A 14,309-nucleotide genomic window follows, 5' to 3' on the forward strand; every position below is an offset into this window, starting at 1 on the left:
AGCCTGTTTCCTTCCTTGCCCGTTACTGTCCCTGCAAGCCATTTGGGACCCTTGCCATAGTTTAGTACAAACACTTTGTCTCCTATCTCATTCCATCTCCCCCTCGAATTTCTGTCATGGTACTCAGTAAGCTTACGGCGCTTTGCCTCAACGATTTCGTGCATGTCTGGGAGGATTAATGAGTACCTTGTTTTTAAAGTCCTTTTCATCAACAGTTGCGCGGGGGGGGATCCCAGTCAGTGAGTGCGGACGAGATCTGTATGCCAGCAGCAGTCGCGACAGGCGACCCTGCAGCGTGGGACCTTGGATTTTAAGCATGTCTTGTTTAATGATTTGCACTGCTCTCTCCGCCTGGCTGTTGGAGGCCGGCTTGAACGGTGCCGTCTTGACGTGATTTATGCCGTGGTCAATTATAAAGTCTTGGAATTCTGCGCTGGTGAAGCACGGACCATTGTCACTGACCAATATGTCAGGGATTCCGTGCGTTGCAAACATGGTTGCGAGGCTCTCCATAGTGGTGGAGGTTGTGCTCGAGTTTAAAATGGTGCATTCGATCCACTTTGAAAGTGCATCTACAACTACGAGGAACATTTTGCCCATGAATGGGCCCGCATAGTCTACGTGCACCCGCGACCACGATTTGGTAGGCCAGGGCCAGGGGCTCAGTGGAGCCTCCCTGGGGGCATTGCTGAGTTGGGCACAAATGGTGCACCTTCGGACGCAGAGCTCCAAGTCCGCGTCAATACCAGGCCACCAGACGTGGGATCTGGCTATGGCCTTCATGAGAACGATCCCCGGGTGCTCGCGGTGGAGCTCCCGGACAAATGCCTCTCTGCCTCGCAGAGGCATGACTACTCGGCTGCCCCACATTAGGCAGTCTGCTTGTAGTGATAGCTCATGCATGCGCCTGTGAAAGGGTTTTAATTCCTCGGAGCAGGCATCGCGAGCCTCTGCCCAGTCACCGGTTAGGGCACATCTTTTTACTAAGGATAACGTGGGGTCGCTGGCTGTCCAGACTCTGATTTGGCGAGCCGTCATGGGCGAACCTGTGGACTGAAAGGCATTGATTGCCATGACTATCTCATAGTCCTGTTCGTCAGACCCTTCCGTGGTCGCCAGGGGTAGCCTGCTGAGCGCGTCGGCACAGTTGTCTGTACCTGGTCTGTGCCTTATGGTATAGTCGTAGGATGCCAGCATGAGTGCCCACCGTTGAATTCGCGCCGAGGCGTTGGTGTTTATTGCCTTGCTCTCGGATAGGAGGGACGTGAGGGGCTTGTGGTCGGTTTCTTACGCGAACTTGGCCCCGAAAAGGTATTGGTGCATCTTTTTGACACCGTACACGCACGCGAGCGCCTCCTTTTCTACCGTTCCGTACCCGCGCTCTGCCCGCGAAAGTGACCTAGAGGCATAAGCTATGGGTTGTAATTTGCCCGCACTATTGACATGTTGCAAAACGCACCCGACCCCATACGCTGATGCATCGCATGTGAGAACTAGCTTTTTACCTGGGTCAAAGAAAGTCAAAACACTGTTGGAACACAGAAGATTGCGTGCCTTATTGAAGGCGCGTTCCTGGGCATCCCCCCAGAACCAATCGCACCCCTTCCTGAGTAGCATGTGGAGATGCTCCAGCAGCGTGCTTAAGTTCTGCATAAAGTTCCCAAAGTAATTGAGCAGCCCGAGAAAGGCGCGCAGTTCTGAGACATTCCGGGGCCTGGGTGCCAGGCGAATTGCTTCTGTTTTGGACTCTGTTGGGCGGATTCCATCAGCGGCAATCCTTCTGCCCAAAAATTCAACCTCGGGTGCGAGAAACAGGCACTTGGATTTCTTGACTCGTAGGCCTACCCGATCCAACCGCTTTAGTACTTCCTCCAAATTACGGAGATGGGAGTCGGTGTCCTTGCCCGTGATAAGTATGTCGTCTTGAAATACAACCGTCCCCGGGATGGACTTGAGCAGACTCTCGATGTTGCGCTGGAATATTGCAGCTGCCGACCTGGTGCCGAATGGGCATCGATTGTACATGAAAAGGCCTCAATGTGTGTTGATGGTGGTGAGTAGCTTGGATTCCTCGGTCAATTCTTGCGTCATATACGCAGATGTGAGGTCTAATTTTGAGAAAAGTTTTCCTCCAGCCAATGTGGCAAATAAGTCCTCCGCTCTGGGCAGCGGATACTGGTCCTGTAGGGAGACTCTGTTTATGGTAGATTTGTAGTCCCCACAGATTCGTACGGATCCATCAGGCTTCATGACTGGGACGATGGGACTTGCCCAGTCGCTAAATTCCACAGGTGATATAATGCCTTCCCGCAGAAGCCTGTCTAATTAATTTGTGTTCAATGTTTTCCCTCATCACATAGGGTACAGCTCTGGCCTTGTGATGGACCGGTCTAGCATCCTGTGTGATGTAGATTTTGACTTTGGCCCCTTTGAAAGTACCCACACCTGGCTGAAAGAGATGTTCAAATCGCTTTATAACTGTTGAGCAGGAGGTCCGCTCCTCTAATGACATGGCATGGACATCATCCCATTTCCAGTTTAGTTTTGCCAGCCAGCTTCTCCCCAGCAGTGGTGGGGGGTCTCCGGGGACAATCCACAGGGGAAGTCGGTTCATATCCCTTTGTGTGTGACAGAGAGCATGGCGCTGCCGAGGACTGGTACGATTTCTTTGGTAAAGGTCCTTAGTTTGGTGTCGACCCTTGAGTTTTGGTCTGTCTCTTTTATGCGGCCACAGTTGTTCAAATTGTTGCGCGCCCATGAGAGATTGACTCGCTCCCGTATCCAGCTCCATGTTGACAGATATCCCGTTGAGTAGGACCCTCATCATTATAGGAGGCGCCTGTTTTAGGAGCAGCGGCCATTGATCGTGTTGACCCGCTGTACATCGGTGTCCTGGGTACTGTCCCCACCATCTTCTGTTCCGCTTTCCGACCCATCCGATTCGTATACCAGCCGAGCTGCCGTTTTTTTGCACATGCGGGCCAAATGCCCTGTATTTTCACAGTTCCTGCAAACAGCCTGCTAAAATCGACATCCCCTTGACGAGTGCCCACCCCCACACCTCCAGCACAGACTGCTTGCAAAGAATGAGCTGCGTCTGGCTGATCTCTCTTGAGCTTCTCTCAGTTTGTCGTTGATTGCTCGCATTGTGGGTTGATGAGGTGTGAACGGTCGTTCCTGTGGCCCTTGATGGCTTCTGTTGCCACTGCTTGCTGTCGAAAGCCTGTTCTGACGGTTTTGTCTGTGTGTGGCGGTAGCAGTTTGTCTAATGCTGTGAACTCCTTGTTCCATTATTTCGTTAGTTGTCGTACCTGCATTGTAAATCAACCTCGTTTCTTCTTCCCCTACCAAGAATGTCTGCAACCAGTGCTGCTGCCTCTAAAGGTCAGGTTCTTGGTCTCTATGAGCTTTCGGAATATGCCTGCGTGGCCTATTCCTTCAATGAAAAAGTCTCTCAGCATTTCTCTCCTCAGTTCATCGGAGAACTCACATAAACTAGCCAACCTCCGAAGTTCCGCCACGAAGTCGGGTATGCTCTGGCCCACACAGCGTCTGTAGTTGTAGAACTTGTGTCTGGCCATGTGTAGGCTGCTCGCTGGCTTCAGGTGGTCTCTTACCAGTGTGCTCAATTCTTCAAATGACTTGCTTGCTGGTTTCTCAGGTGCCAACAGATCCTTCATTAAGGCGTATGTTTTCGAGCCACAGCTGGTCAAGAGATGGGCTCTTCTCTTGTCTGCCGTATCGTCGCCTAACCAGTCTTTGGTTACAAAGCTTTGCTGGAGCCTTTCTATAAAGTCCTCCCAATTGTCTCCCGCATTGTACTTTTCATCTGATCCGTTGTTCGCCATTCTGTGGATTCTGTAATTCCGTAACTGTAAAATCCTGTCCCCTCAGTACAGATTCACACGAGGCATGTAGTGAAGTCAAGGTCACTCTGGACCTGCACCTTTATTGCACAGCTCTGGAATGCTGCACTTGCCTGAGACCTGTGCTTATATACCTGTCTCTTGCAAGTGCACCCCTGGTGGTAAGGTATGCTGGTAGTTACAGGTCATATCTTATTACAGTCATGAATAGCATGTTGGGATACAGTTATATATAATAATGTAAGATACATGACATAAGGGATACAATTCCGCATTGCAATTGTCTGTGTAGATTGGAGTCCATTTTATATACAGCAGACAAGTTATTTAAAATCCCGAGTCCTGAAATAAAGTGCATTCGACCAGTTTTACATAATGACATGGTGTCCAAACTTTTTGTCTTTGTGGGCCACAGAGGTGTGTACCTTGGTGCCTCACGGACCAAATACAGTGCTTTTCAAACTTCCACACTCCACAAAATTTAAACAAGACAAACTAAGTGCAAATAGGACTGAGTTGCCTGGGCTTTTCAGTGCTGCATTGCCAGGGCTTGGGGACCACTTGGAAATTTAGTAAACAGTGAGGAGGATAGTAATAGACTTCAAGAGGACATAGACAGACTTGCAGAATGGCAGACACATGGCAGATGGAATTTAACCCAGAGAAGTGTGAAGTTATTCATTTTGGTAGAAAGAATGAGGAGAGACAATATAAATTAAATGGTACAATTTTAAAGTGGGTGCAGGAACAGAGAGACCTGGGGTGTATATACACAAGTATTTGAAGGACAAGTTGAGAAGGCTGTTTAAAAGGGCATATGGGATCCTTGCCTTTATTAATAGAGACATGCACAAAAGCAAGGAAGTTATGCTAAACCTTTATAAAAGGCCCCAGCTGGAGTATTGTGTCAATTTCTAGACACCACCCTTAATAAAGGATGTTTAGGCCTTGGAGAACATGCAGAGGAGATTTACTAGAATGATGCCAGGGATGAAAGACTTCAGTTACTTGGAGAGACTAGATAAACTAGGGTTGTTCTCCTTAGAGCAGAGATGATTATGAGGAGATTTGATAGAGGTTCAAAAGCATACAGGGTTTTGAATGAGTAAATCGGGGGAAACTGTTTGCAGCGGCAGAAGGGTCAGTAACCAGAGGTTAGAGATTTAAGGTCATTGGCAGAAGAACCAGAAGCGACATGAGGGAGAAAAAAAATGTACGCAGTGAGCTATTGTGATCTGGAATGCACTGCCTGAAATGGTGGAAGTAGATTCAGTAGCAACTTTCAAAAGGGAATTGGATAAATACTTTTAATGAAAACATTTGCAGGGCTATGGGTAAAGAGCACGGGATAGTGACTAATTAAATCTTTCAAAGAGCCGGCACAGGCACGATGGGCCAAATGGCCACCTCCTGTGCTGTATCATTCGATGATTATATCTGGAGTAACCATACTTATAATGGGAGTGGAGATCTTGGAACTCACGACAGTATGGAACTCGTGACAGTATGGAAGAATATAAGTCCCATTAAGAGCCATTGGCTGGTGTGGAGATTTGGAACCCATATTTCATGAGAGCAATTGCCAGAGCTAGTGTTCCATGGATAGATTATTTTCTATAATAGCACCAAGGGCTGTGAAACTGGGGGTTAATTAGCAGAGATTTATAAGTAATTGATGCAACATTAATTTGCCACACCCAATGGCCCCAAGTTTCCACACGATAAAAACGGGCGCCCCTCCGAGCTGGGCGCCCGTTTTTCGCGCCGGAAAAAAAACGCGCGATTCTGGAGCGCCCTGCAGCTCCATGTCTGCTTGGCGCGGCGCCCAGGGGGTGCGGAGCCTACCACTCGCGCCGATTTTGTAAGTGGGAGGGGGCGGGTACCATTTAAATTAGTTTTTTTCCTGCCGGCAACCCTGCGCGTTGGAGCGTTCACGCACGCGCAGTGTGAAGGAAACATTGGCACTCGGCCATTTTTGTAGTTCTTTGTAGCTGTTTAATTTTTGAACATTTTTTAATAAAAGCACATTGCCATCAGCACTGAGGCTTCTTGCAGCAGTGAGAAGGCTGCAGGAAGTCTCAGAAGTTGAGGCAGCCGCCCCCCCCCCCCCCCGGCCCGCCGTCGGGAACGGCTTCCTCCTCCCCGCCCCCCCCCCCCCCCCCCCCGCGGGAACGAACGGCTTCCTCCCCTCTTCCCCCCCGGCGGGAACGAACGGCTGAAGCACTTTCACACAGGTAGGAAGATGGTTTATTTAATCTTTTCTTTGCTTATAAATTTTTATTCAGGTTGAATTTATTTGTATAATATTTGTATAAGTATAAATAAGGATTTATTATAGAATTTAATGACTTCCCTTCCCCCCCCCCCCCCCCCACCTCGTTCTGGACGCCTAATTTGTAACCTGCGCCTGATTTTTTAATGTGTAGAACAGGTTTTTTCAGTTCTACAAAAATCTTCACTTGCTCCATTCTAAGTTAGTTTGGAGTACGTTTTCACTGTGGAAACTTTCAAATCAGGCGTCAGTGGCCGGACATACCCCCTTTTGAAGAAAAAATTCTGTTCCAAAGTGAAACTGTTCTAACTGACTAGAACTGCAGAAAAAAAAATGTGCAGAATTGCGATTTCTAAGATAGTCCGTTCCCCACCAGTTGCTCCTAAAATTCAGGCGCAAATCATGTGGAAACTTGGGCCCTATATCTCCGGATTTCTAAGCTGTTTAGGTTACATCTTCTGATTAACATCTCTATGCCAATAGAATTATGAAGAAGGATTTCACCTGTCGTCTTTTCTGTTTAAGATGCTAGCTGATTGTTGTGCATTTCTGGTTTTATTTATCTTTTTACCAATTACTTTTGAGAAAATATGTTTGTCTCTTTTTTTTCTCCCAAACTGTTATGGAACATGGGAATTAAATTTTAAAATCGTACCAGCACTATTGGGATTTTTCCATAAGGGATCATGGACGAGTGTGTGGTGAGTAGGTTTAATAACTAGGCCAGGGCTGAAATAGAACAACTAAGTCTTAAGAACAGTGACATAGAATGGAGGGTTGGATACGTTCTTTGTGGGCCTCTGATCCAATGTGACGGTGCCCCTGGTGAGAATATAGAAGTTGATCTTATGAGAGCCCTATTATCAGTAAGCTAGATCCATTTAACTGAATTCTTTGTTTTTTTTTAATTCTGTAGGATGTCAGCTGTAATGAGATACGGGCATTACCATCACAGATCGGAAACCTGGAGATTTTAAGGGACCTGAACATAAGGAGAAATCACTTAGTAACTCTACCAGAAGGTTAGTCTTTTTGTAGCACTTCTTAGTAAGATGTATGTTTTTCCTTATATCCCATCAGTAGAAAACACTGAAGGCATTTATCATTATATTGGTTGTTTTTTAAAAAAAACAATTGCATAACGTTTTCTTTAATGGCTCAGTTGGTAAATTCATAGTGTGATGTCTTACTGAGGTATGGAGACCAGGAAGGTCCCAGGTACAACTCCTGGTTAATTCGGAGTAAGCTGATCTTGGCACTAGGGCAACTGCAATTGGCCATGGCAGGGGGTGAGGTGGGGGCGAGGGGAGGGTGCAGGAAATCAACGAGGGTTCTTCTTCTGAAACCCATTCTTTTGAAAAGTGTCTGCATGGATTGGTCTCTGCTATATTGCTAACACAGTTGAATTGCCTATGCAACATTCTCTGAGCAGGTTCATGCATGAAAAATGGCAGTTTGTGTTCGGTGCAAGAGGGCTACCTGTGTCTGAGGTACCATCCATACCCCAATATTTTTGGGAAAGGAAGGAAAGGAATGCCCTTTTATGCTTAGTGAATAGATTGACTAGTTATTGTGGCCCCAAGTTTCCACATGATTTGCTCCTGATTTTTAGGAGCAACTGGTGTAGAACGGAGTATCATAGAAATCTGAATTCTCGCCATTTAGTTTGCTCCAGTTCTCGTCAGTTAGAACAGTTTCACTTTGGAACAGAATTTTTTTTTCAAAAGGGGGCGTGTCCGGCCACTTACGCCTGTTTTCAAAGTTTCGTCAGTGAAAACTTACTCCAAACTAACTTAGAATGGAGTAAGTGAAGATTTTTGTACGCTCGAAAAAACCTTGTCTACACTTTAGAAAATCAGGCGTAGGGAATGGGGGAGGGGGTTGGGGGGTTTAAAGGGAAGTTTACAAACATTAAACACTTCAGTTTTACAAATAAAGAGCTATCATCAATAATAAATTATAAAAACATCAATAAATCAACCAATAAATCAATCCAAAAAAATTAATAAATAATTTTTTTTTAATCAATAAATAAAACATTTTCTATTTACCGACTGCAGCACCGGGAGCCCTCCAACAGCGTGCTGGGATGCTCCCCCCACCCCAGTGTGTCTGTGTCTCTGTCAGTGTCTCTATCTCTCTGTCTGTCTCTCTGTGTGTGTCTCTCTGTCAGTGTCGGTGTTTCTGACAGCGAGGGGAGGGGGGAAGGGGGGGGAAAGGAGATGGGGGGGGGGAAGGAGAAGGGGGAGGGAGGTCGGTTCGGGTCGGGTTGGGGGGGAGGGAGGTCAGGTCGGGGGGAGGGAGGTCAGGTCGGGTCCAATTGGGGGGTGGGGTGGGGAGGAGCGGGTGTCGGGTCCGGTCCGGAGGCGGGTGTGGGGTGGGGAGTGGGAGTCGGGTCGGGTCCAGTCCGGGGGGTTGGGTCGGGTCTGGGGTGCGGGGAGCGGGAGTCGTGTCGGTGTCTGGTCCGGTCCGGAGGCGAGGGGGAAGCGGGAGTCGAGTCGAGTCGGGAGGAAGCAGGAGCTGGGCGTGGGAGGAGCCTTATTCACGCAGCCCCAGTGAGACCATTCGGCCAGGGCTAGGGGCTGCGTGCTTCGGCCCCTCCCACACAGTTTTGGGCGCCAGGAGCTACTGCACATGCGCGCCCACTGTAGCGCGCATGTGCAGAGGTCCCGGCACTGTTTTCAGCGCAGGGACCTGGCTCCGCCTCCTACAGCTCCTGCTGCGCTGCGCCGAGCTGCAAACGACCTGCAGGGAGCTGGAGAATCTGGAAGTTTTTTTTAGGCGCACTTTGTGGCGCGAGAAACAGGCGACCAGGTCGGGACTGCGCCGTTCTAGGCACGGCTCGAAACTTGGGCCCTGTGTGTGTACACTTACTGTCCAACATTTGTAAGATCACGCTAGGGGGAAAAAAACTCAGATTTTAAACAACTGTATTCCTGTAACTTTGGGCATACCTCTATCTAGCAAATCTTTTCATTCCAATGGATGAATATATTTTCCTGCATTGGTGCCAGTTGCTGTTTAAACTCACTGAGCTTAATGGTTAGCTACTAATCCTGAAGTTTGCATTTGTGAACAGAAACTTGATCGTAAGGTGGCACAGAAAACTAGTCCGCACCAGTCTGTGTATCACTGGCCAGTTACAACAGGTTGTGCCAAGAATCGGTGTTTAATATGAACCCCACCCCCGCAGGAATGAGTAACTTGTATTCATTACGACCGTGAACGAACCTCTGATGTGGAAACAGAACAGACGAATTCTCGGTGTTTGAGTCCATGTTTTTGATGTCAACCCGAGTGAATAGTCAAGGCTCTCGGGTACATTGAGAAGGAGAATGACTTCAATCTCTTCAGACTTTTCAAAAAATTCAAAATCCTATTACTGAACTGATTAAAGTCACTGACTTAACTAGCTAAGATATCATTGAAGCCCAGCTCAGTGAGCAGCTGGGCCATACAGTTGAGGAAGGTCTCGTGTTCATTTCCCGGTCTGTGCTGAGTTAGCTGATCTCAGCTAAGGCAGCAATAAGACTGCTACAATTGCACCCATAGTTAGGGAGAGAAAATTAGCCAGTGTCTGTTCCTGATTGCTGTTCAGTTGTGCTGCTTGATCTGCACATAGCTAGACATTGAGCTAGTACAGGATTGGCCTCTATCTTCCAAAGTTGAACATCTTGCCAATTGTCATTATGCAGGCACACACATGAAGAATGGCCATTTTGGCAAGATACTGCAGGGCTATTAGTGCCCATGGTTCCAGTAAGATGAGAACATTATTAGGAAAGAATAAATTGACAGAAAAGGAAAAGAACTTCATGAGCTGCACATAAAATATGGCAGTTTGTTGCACTTGATAATGTTTGAGCTCGATGCATCAAGATAGAATGATAGGCTCTTGCAGCACAGAAGGAGATCACTCAGCCCATTGAGCCTCTTTGTAAGAATTGTCCAATTTAATTCTACACCCAGCGTTTTCCCCATTATCCTGTAAATTAGACCTCTTACAGAAGATAAAGAATACTGAAGATGTGATAAGTTGAATAAAAAGAACTGTCTGAAAGGCCTCAGCAATAAGGGCTGCTAACTATTAATTTAGTTTAAAAAAAAATGTATTCATGGGACGCGGGCATCGCTGTCAAAGCCAGCATTTAGTGCCCATCTCTGATTGCCCTTGAGAAGGTGTTGGTGAGCCACCATTTCAGAGGGCAGTTAAGAGTCAACCACATTGTTGTGGGTCTGGAGTCACCTATAGGCCAGACCTTCCCTCAAAGATATTAGTGAACCAGATGGGTTTTTAATGACAGTAATTTTTTTTTTTAATTGCAGATTTTTAAAATTTAATTAACTGAATTTAAATTCCCCAGCTGCCATGGTGGGATTTGAACACGTGTCTCCAGATAATTCATCTAGGCCTCTGGATTACTAGTTCATTAACATAACCACTATGCTACCGTTCCCCCTCAAAAACCTTCAAGGCATTGAGACAGGAGAATTTATCCAGTTCCATGAGAGTGCTGAATAAAAGCCATGCAAATGGTCAGATTAACAACCAAAGCTGTTTTATTGATGGGTTAACCTGTCCCATGCTCTAATAGAGGCCAGAAAGTCAGACCTCTACATTTCCCTGTAACAGCACGACTTCTTGGTTCAGAAATATTGGATTGGTCCCTATTATACATTGACTCATTTACCTTCTTGCAGAATTTAGGTGAGAGAACGACCGAATTGGATGAGAATAACCTGAAAATCTTGTAATCATTTGGAACTAGAAGTTAACTTTTCTTAGCTGCCTGTTTCCCCCCCCGCCCAAGTTAATTTTATGATTTTTATGTAGGCTAAATCCAAATGGGTAACATACTAGTTTTCTCCATAACTATTCCAAACTGTCTGCGAAATAGAAACATAGAAAATAGGTGCAGGAGTAGGCCATTCGGCCCTTCGAGCCTGCACCGCCATTCAATAAGATCATGGCTGATCATGCAACTTCAGTACCCCGTTCCTGCTTTCTCTCCATACCCCTTGATCCCTTTAGCCATAAGGGCCATATCTAACTCCCTTTTGAATATATCTAACGAATTAGCCTCAACAACTTTCTGTGGTAGAGAATTCCACAGGTTCACAATTCTCTGAGTGAATAAGTTTCTCCTTATCTCGGTCCTAAATGGCTTACCCCTTATCCTTAGACTATGACCCCTGGTTCTGAACTTCCCCAACATCGGGAACATTCTTCCTGCATCTAACCTGTCCAGTCCCATCAGAATTTTATGTTTCTATGAGATTCCCTCTCATTCTTCTAAATTCCAGTGAATATAAGCCTAGTCGATCCAGTCTTTCTTCATATGTCAGTCCTGCCATCCCGGGAATCAGTCTGGGGAACCTTTGCGGCACTCCCTCAATAGCAAGAATGTCCTTCCTCAGATTAGAAGACCAAAACTGCACACAATACTCAAGGTGTGATCTCACCAAGGCCCTGTACAACTGCAGTAAGACCTCCCTGCTCCTATACGCAAATCCTCTTTTTATGAAGGCTAACATGCCATTTGCCTTCTTCACAACCTGCTGTACTTGCATGCCAACTTTCAATGACTGATGTACCATGACACCCAGGTCTCGTTGCACCTCCCCTTTTCCTAATCTGTCAACATTCTGATAATATTCCGCCTCCCTGTTTTTGCCACCAAAGTGGATAACCTCACATTTATCCACATTATACTGCATCTGCCATGCATTTGCCCACTCACCTAACCTGTCCAAGTCACCCTGCAGCCTCTTAGCATCCTCCTCACAGCTCACACTGCCACCCAGCTTAGTGTCATCTGCAAACTTGGAGATATTACATTCAATTCCTTCGTCTAAATCATTAATATATATTGTAAATAGCTGGGGCCCAGCATTGACCCTTGCGATACCCCACTAGTCACTGCCTGCCATTCTGAAAAGTTAATAGTTATATGAAGGATTTTAAACACTTGGGTACCCAGCCTTTCTCTGTCCAGTATATTGATGATGCACCATGGGGAGTGGGTTACTGCAAACCAACCACTGAAGGCATTCGATAAGGTACCACATATAAGGTTACTGCGCAAGATAAAAGTTCGCTGGGTTGGGGGTAATATATTAGCATAGATAGTGGATTAGCTAATTAACAGAAAACAGAGAGTCGGGATAAGTGGGTCATTTTCAGTAACTAGTGGGGTGCCGCAGGGACCGAGTGTAATGTAGCCAAGTTTGCTGATGATACAAAGATGGGTGGGAAAGCAAATTGTGAGGAGGACACAAAAAATCAGCAATGGGATATAGACAGGCTAAATGAGTGGGCAAAAATTTGGCAGATGGAGTATAATGTGGGAAAATGTGAGGTTATCCACTTTGGCAGAAAAAATAGAAAAGCAAATTATAATTTAAATGGAGAAAAATTGCAAAGTGCTGCAGTCCAGAGGGACCTGGGTGTCCTTGTGCATGAAACACAAAAGGTTAGTATGCAGATACAGCAAGTAATCAGGAAGGCAAATGGATTGTTGGCCTTTATTGCAAGGGGGATAGAGTATAAAAGCAGAGAAGTCCTGATGCAACTGTACAGTGTATCGGTGAGGTCACACCTAGAGTACTGCGTACAGTTTTGGTCTCCGTATTTAAGGAAGGATGTACTTGCATTGGTGGTTGTTCAGAGAAGGTTCACTAGGTTGATTCCGGAGATGAGGGGGTTGACTTATGAAGATAGGTTGAGTAGTTTGGGCCCATACACATTGGAGTTCAGAAGAATGAGAGGTGATTTTATCGAAACATAAAAGATAATGAGAGGGCTGGACATGTTGGATGCAGAGAGGATATTTCCACTCATAGGGGAAACTAAAGCTAGGGGGCTTAGTCTCAGAAAAAGGGGCTGCCCATTTAAAACTGAGATGAGGAGGAATTTCTGAGAGGGTTGTAAATCTGTGCAATTCTCTGCCCCAGAGAGCTGTGAAGTCTGGGTCATTGAATATATTTAAGGTGGAAATAGACAGATTTTTGAGCGATAAGGGAATAAAGGGTTATGGGGAGCGGGCAGGGAAGTGGAGCTGAGTCCATGATCAGATCAGCCATGATATTAAATGGCGGAACAGGCTCGAGGGGCTAAATGGCTTACTTCTGTTCCTGTTTCTTATGAGGGCTAAAATCTTCTGACTGTAAAAACCAAGTGAGTTATTTGTTCTGACTTCATGAGGTATGAGTAAAATATTACTACATACTTATGCTGTACATATTCTGGAATGCTTATGTAAATCTTAGAGAAAATCTGAAATTATTTTGCTCAGTTTGCATGACTTACTGGGGAGGCTGAGTGATATGTTGTCATATTGGTATTGACTATTGTGAGCAAGCAGCCTGTCTCCCTGTAGTGTAGAGTACAGTGCAGTGAAAGCTTCGTCTGGTGACTTTTCAGGCCTTTAGATTTCATTTCAACTATTAAAGATCAGTTAAGAAATAAGATGATCTTCGGTTTATAAAACATTTCTAACACTTGGTTTTGAGAGGAGGAGCTTGTGAGTTATGAAAGCAAGTTTCCATGTGGGTACGTGTAATCGTGCATGTCTGATTGTACTGGGAGGTTCTTGTAGAAAGAAAAAAGTGCTCGACCAAACAGAAAAAAACAAGAGTAAAAGCTGATGTAATGAACAAAGAACGATCTGGTGTATTTTTTTTTAAAGCATTAATAAAATATGCAAAGCACATAGATACATTTAAATTCTGTAATTTGCAGTTTGATATTTTTCATATTGTAAACCATTTCCATGTGTTACCTTCTGATGTGAAGGGGGATTTGTATGTTTTTAAAAAAAATATATGATTTTTCACTTATCTAAGTAGCAGTGAGGGGAAATTGACCTTTTTTCTCTTGTGATGACTGGTGTCTGCATCGTACTTGCAGGTGATCTTTATCAGGGGAAATATGCAGAATGAAGCACTATTTACTCTGCTCAATCTCTAATGAATGGCCCAGCGTCCTAATCCACCAGTATGCTGCTTTCCTTTCTTGCATCAGCCAACTCATGGCCAGTCTGAGGTAGAGTTGTGTTGTGGATTCAGGCCAACTTAAGACACGAGAGTATCCAAGCTATGTTCAGTACTACCCTTCCAAGAAAGGGAACTTTCATTTCATCTGGATCCAAACTGAATTTGAATAGGGATAC

The 14,309-nt window shown here is 45.7% G+C and overlaps 1 protein-coding gene across 1 annotated transcript in view; it reads left to right on the forward strand.

Moving 5' to 3' along the window:
- LOC139265872 (DISP complex protein LRCH3-like) overlaps positions 1 to 14,309 on the forward strand; it is a 176,072-nt gene that overhangs the window by 89,783 nt on the left and 71,980 nt on the right. Inside the window, exon 4 of the mRNA XM_070883397.1 lies at positions 7,055 to 7,160. Within this exon, the coding sequence (XP_070739498.1) occupies positions 7,055 to 7,160 (106 nt within the window). The remainder of the gene's footprint in view (positions 1 to 7,054; positions 7,161 to 14,309) is intronic.

The sequence above is a fragment of the Pristiophorus japonicus genome, chromosome 6, assembly GCF_044704955.1.
Source record: "Pristiophorus japonicus isolate sPriJap1 chromosome 6, sPriJap1.hap1, whole genome shotgun sequence".
NCBI classification, from domain to species: Eukaryota; Metazoa; Chordata; class Chondrichthyes; family Pristiophoridae; genus Pristiophorus; species Pristiophorus japonicus.